Raw genomic sequence first — 6,000 nt, forward strand, 5'->3', positions numbered from 1 at the left:
ATGAACTCCTCTGAATACCAAAGTATTCCAGAGACAAGCATCTGTCTGACAGATAAGGACGAGGAGTTTGACTCTTTTTCAGCCATTCTGTTTTAGATTTGCTCGTGTGTTTGGGGTCCTGAATGAAATGCTGCGGTGGTACCTTAAGCAAACTGTGCATGAACAAATACCTACAAGCCTCAATGAACTGACTACACATGGTAAATAACAGCGGGACAAAATTTCTCCAAGATGATGTGAAAAACTAATGAAGTCCCACAGAAAACAGTTCCTTCAAGGTGCTTCTACAAGCTGCTCAGTCCTGGGGTGCACTAATTTTCTATAAACTGTTTGTGTGTTTTAGCTTCATTTTCTTAATTAAATAAGGACATTGTGCAATTTGTCATATGTTGCTGTTCATCTGAGGTTGTGTTTACCTGCTGAGGATTTTTTAAATTATGTCCTGATACGTAAAACATTAGAACTGAAAGACAGCACATTTTCTTTCCCCCCCTTTTTTCAACTTTAACCAGTGGGCTTGCATGAGAGAACACAGATATCCTAAAGTAAAAATAGTCAGATTGGATGTTAAACAGTCTTTACCCTGCTAGCTGCACAGTCCAAAGTCAGTAAAATGTCTGCTTCAGCCACTGTAAGAATTAAACATGTGCCTTCCAAAGACGATATTTTAATTAGTTAGCCTCCAACTTATACTTTTGATTATTTATCCTGTTGTCATTTATCACAAAACAACCAAACATGAATATCAAGGGCACATTTCAAGTCAATCCAGGTGCTTTCAGTTATTAAACGAAAGCTTAAGAGTTTAGAAAAATGGGACGGTCCCATTTTAACAGGAGGCCTTTTACACTGCAGACATTTTTCACCAATCACACGACAACAGGGGTAAATCTCAGAATTAATGAAGACTAATGTCCAGTCACCCGAGTCCTCTCACTGTTCATGTTGCTCCCTTTGATTAGGACAGTTCTGAGCCACTGGTAATCTTTCTAACTGCAGGGCCTGAGCAAAAATGTCTGCTGTGGAAAGCTGCTTTCTTAAAATGATGCCCAACCCTCATGTGCAAATCTGCTTCAACAATCCATTGAACTAAAAAGGTAACACCTCAAGATCTCAGTTGTTTTTAGTACATTTACTACACTGACTACTCATCGTTTAGATGTAGCGTTAATGGCCACATGGAGCAGACTCATCTGCACCAGCTCGCTACTGAGAAACATGTCATTTAATTTATGGATATGTCATAAACTGCATAGATGGCTTGGAAATCCCTGAAATCTACATGTTTGAATCATGTCATGTACAACATGGAAGCGAAAAAAATATATGAATAGCTCAGAGCGCTACTCAAAAGCCAATTATAAAAGACAAAAGGAAAGTGACTGGGAACATTTATTTTTTATGTACATTAATGGAGAGAAGATAAAACCCACTAATGTGGAAGTTACAGCAGCTGATCTCACTGTTTCAAGTCTGCTGAAACACCGGGAGGGATGGAAGAGAGGGGGCACCAGAGGGAAGACAGAAAGAGGGATGATCTGTAGGCGCTGGGCGAAGGAGAGCCACACGAGTATCCATCTCTGTCAGGGGCGGAGGGAAGAGCGAGGGAGGAGAAAGGATGAGATGGAGGAGTGTGGGGAGCAGAGGGAGAGCGAGCTAACGGAGCGCCTAACCACATGCTCCATCTTCGGGGTTATTTTGGGTGCATATATATGTAAGTGTGTGCAGCAAATGTGGGGCTGGGAGGGCAAGTTAGGAATTCTGGTTTGAAGAGCGTACAGTAGCTGTGTGAGCAAAAATGTGGCCCTCTTTATATGCACTTCTGGTTCACCGTATCTGTAGGTTTTATGTATATATAAAGGGTTTTTTGCCTTTTTTGTTTTAAAAACCTTTAAGGAAAAGGGTCAAAATTGCCTTCAAAATAAGGTGTCTGCGTGGAAAAATATACCTCTGCCACTTTGAGGAACTCTGAGAGCTTCGTCATCCTGTAAAGGAACTTCTTGTAGATGTCCAGGGCATCTTTACACTGGTTCTTCTTCATGTCAAAGTATTTCTCTACAGAGAGGGAAAGACATACAAATTTAAAAGGAAAAAGGAAGACAGAAGTGTGAAGTACAGTACGAAAGTCAGAAGTCTTGAGCCACCCCTCATTTCTACTCGTTTGTCTACCAAGCAGCCAGACTTTGGAAAGTTTTCTTGAGTAATAGTTCTCCAGGTTTTCTACAAGTATTTCACAGTTCTTTCTTTGGACATTGGCTGCTTTTTCACTCACTTCCAGTCCAGTCCTTATACCTGACCATTTTCAGAGCCATTCTTTTTCCTTGACTTAACAAATGCACCTAACTCAAGGCATGGACTAGTTTTGTGTCTTTACAAAAGAGACCGTTAGAGAGAACCAATTTTAAATTGTATCTTTAGGCACTTTATTACTTGCCTGTCACCAAAACACATCATTTGTTTGCCTTTGTTTAGTTGAGTCTATGAAAAAAGGCCAGTGATAACAGAGTTTGACAGGCATGAAATAACATTTTTGCACCAACGAGGTGAAGAGCTGTTAGCCGACAACTTGTCATACGCCAGCAAATCTGAGAAAACCGGACAAATGAAGGACAAAAGAAGAAGTGACAGGCCTGAAAAACTGTTTACAGCAGTTGAAGAGTATCTGAAAGTCATGTCTTTAAGAAAAAAAATACATCCAGCAAAGACCTGACATAGTTCTACTCGAGACCTGCTGTTCACTGAAGCCCCGTCAGAAATGGTCTCAGTGGAAGGGTGGCTGTCAAGAAGCCATTCTTAAGGAAGGGAAACAGGGAGGAAAGGCTGAGGTATGTCAGATTACAAGGCTGGCACAGACTGAAAATCAGTGACAACAGGTCTGATCGAGCAGGGAATCTGAATTTGACATTTTTTGTTCAAATCAGTATATAAGGAGGAGGTCAGGAGAGAGGTGGAGGCTCTGTCATGGTTTGAAGATGCATTTCACTCAGTGATGTTGGGGATCTTTTAAAAACTGATGAAATTATGAACGCAGAAAAGTATCATCGGATTATGATGAAAAATGCAATATAATCTGGAAATGGTTTCATTCATAACAGCATCATTTTTCAGCATGACAATGATCCCCCAAACACTCCCAATGCAGTAAAAGCATACTATGATAGACAAACACACAGTGGAACTCTATCAGTCATGGATTGGCTTCACCAGAGCCTGGACCTCAACTTTATTAAACCAGTGTGGGATCATCTCGACTGACAATGGAACAAGGCAGAAACGTCCAAAGAAAAGCTTTAAATGTCCTTTAAAAGCCTGGAGAAATATTCCTGAAGACTGCTTTAAGAAATTACAAGAAACCTTGTCCAAAGCCCCTTTTCCATTAGTACCTACTTGGATCGATTCGGCACAGTTTCACCACGGTTTGCAGGGTTTTCCATCAGGTCATAGTACCTGGTATCAGGTACTTTTTCAGCACCTGCTTGGCCGCAGTTCCAAACGATCCAACCAGGTACTAAAATGTAATGTCGTCACACTGCATGCCACCGATTAGCTGGTCAGTATTGTCACTCGAGAAGTCATGAGAGCGTCTCGTTCACAAAAATTTGAACCTCGGCAATGAGGGAAATGGCTACAACATGGTGTTTCAAGAAATCAATTATTGAAACATTATTTTCCCAACAAAATATAGAAAATGAGGGGTAGCTCAAGACTTTTACAGAGTACTGTAAGGAAAGGAGGAAGTAAAGAAGACAGGAACATTCATCGGCTGTAGAAAAAGAAGCTTTTGGCAGCTACATGACAGCTTGTCAAAACCTACTGCGCGCACACGTGTGTGTATGTGCTGGCGAGAGGGTTTTTATACATCTGCTTGACAAGAGCGTGAGTGTGAGGACACGCATAACACACACAAAAGACAAACTGCAGATATACCTCATCATTCCTGACACATGTAGGAGAGAAAGCTCGCTGTTTATCCTGCGTGTGTGTTCGTGTGTGTGTGTGTACCCAATAGGTTGATGACCCCTTCATTGTAAGCAGCAAACAGCCTTATGGAGTCCTTGAAGAGCAGCATGAAGGCTGAGTTGATCACACCGTTGGTCAGCTCATTAGGGTTGGCCTACAGAGAAGAGAGGTAGAGAGTGAGAGGGTGAAGGAGGCATCGCTCTCACATCTTTCCAAAGCTTTTCAGAAAAATAAAGCATCTCTTTCAAATACCGACACCTCTCCCCCTTCGGCGTGAAGCGAGCACATCACCACACACCGAGCAAAATGTCAATTTAGTTTAGGTGGAGGGGATAAAAATAAAAAACCCCATCACTTCCATACACACACACACTCCCTCAATACACATTCAGTATGCATTTCAATGAGAAACCATCCATTTTATCACTCTTTGAAGCTCGCTGGCACAAACCACAGCACCCTCACCAATGAGTCCCCACCCAGTCCTCCCGTGCCCTTCCTAGACGCTCGCACTTAGATGTGCAATCTGTCCCCATAGTGTGATTTTTTTATTTAATACTCCTATCAATGCATTTCAAAACTTTACAAACGGTTTCAATTTACATTTTGATGAGAAAGTGAACGAAGCATGGCTGACACAGGACGCGCACATATGTAGCACACAAAGACACTCGGTACCTGGAAATCCAGCAGAGCGTCCAGCTGGTTCTGGATGATGGGCAGCGTCTTGATCAGCTTCTCTGTGTTCATGGTGCGCATCACGCCGTCAATACTGACAAAACAGGAAGCAAAAACGCACACAAACACACAATTACAGCGGGCACCTTGTGGACAAAATTTAAATTCTGATGCAAATTAAGAGGATTCACAAAAAAGGAATGAAGTGATGATCCAAAACTATGTGACGCATGTAGTAAGTGAACCGATATTTTGCATACTGAAGCATCCTCAGTAGTGCAAAGTGCTTTTTTGAGGTGCAACAAATGGGAGACTGAAAACACTCTCTGATAAATAATGAGACTCTGCTCAGCTGGATCAGCGTGACACAGATTCAGTGTCATTCCACCGCGGCTGGACTTTCTGAAATTGAAATGATTGTGTGCGCACACAAAACCTTCAGAAAGGATGCACCTACTTTCACTTGAAAACACAGGGCTCCAGGGAGGCTGTAAAGCTTTAGCTGAGGGATTAAAATACCACAAATGAAGTGTCATAATCTGCATACGACGGCTGCAATTAAAGGTTTAGTTGAGAGAGAGGAAAAAAAGAACAACCCCCCCCCCAAAACCCCTGAATACCCCATAAATCTCCAGTTCCTCTAGTGGCCATTTGAGTGGGCCCAAAAAATGAGACTTTCACGTTAAAATATTCAACTTTAAAGCAGACGTAAACATGTTTACAGCCAGATACAGAAACATTTTTGGGCCCATTGTTATTCTCCTTTTATATGCTTCCTACATAGTTTCATTCTCTTGGTGAAATACTGCGATTCCAATTCATTCAGTATTTTTCTAGAATTTATTATTATCAATCACTCAGCTCCAGCTTTCAGGAGCGGAAGTCCATTTTCTTTCCCCAATGTGCAGTCTATGAAAACCACAAATCTACTCAAGTTGACTGAAAACTATCTGCAACTTGTGTTTCATGTGCTTGTTTTTTCCCGTCCTAATTCTAATTGCTTATTTCTTTATTTCAGCAAGCTGGATGCAACATTTTCGCGTTTCCCTTTCTGCAATATTTCACATGCATCCAACAGAAAAATGTTCAGTTTTGTCTGAAATGTCTTGCAGGATAAACTCTAAAGAAAACAACAACAACAAAAAAAAAAACCCCGAAAAAACTTTGTTTGCTGTCCAAGTTTGAGGTTTTGCAGAGAAACTGCTAGTTCTGTCTTTGTCTACTGCTTCTCTCTAAGTGCATTGCCAAAAGATAAACACAGTCTCCGGCTGTGTGACAAGATAAGTGTGAAATGAAGAGTAAAGATGACAGTGTGTGTGTGTGTGTGTGTGTGTGTGTGTGTGTGTGTGTGTGTGTGTGTGT

The 6,000-nt window shown here is 41.5% G+C and overlaps 1 protein-coding gene across 1 annotated transcript in view; it reads right to left on the bottom strand.

Annotated features, from left to right (window-relative positions):
- si:ch211-200p22.4 (phosphatidylinositol-binding clathrin assembly protein) overlaps positions 1-6,000 on the bottom strand; it is a gene marked incomplete in the record, with an annotated part of 103,543 nt that overhangs the window by 40,542 nt on the left and 57,001 nt on the right. Inside the window, 3 exon segments of the mRNA XM_042228350.1 lie at positions 1,949-2,055; positions 4,003-4,114; positions 4,639-4,732. Coding sequence (XP_042084284.1) covers positions 1,949-2,055; positions 4,003-4,114; positions 4,639-4,732 — 313 coding nt within the window.

The sequence above is a fragment of the Haplochromis burtoni genome, unplaced genomic scaffold (assembly GCF_018398535.1).
Source record: "Haplochromis burtoni strain Fernald_Lab_line unplaced genomic scaffold, NCSU_Asbu1 Contig_319, whole genome shotgun sequence".
In the NCBI taxonomy this organism is placed as follows: Eukaryota; Metazoa; Chordata; class Actinopteri; order Cichliformes; family Cichlidae; genus Haplochromis; species Haplochromis burtoni.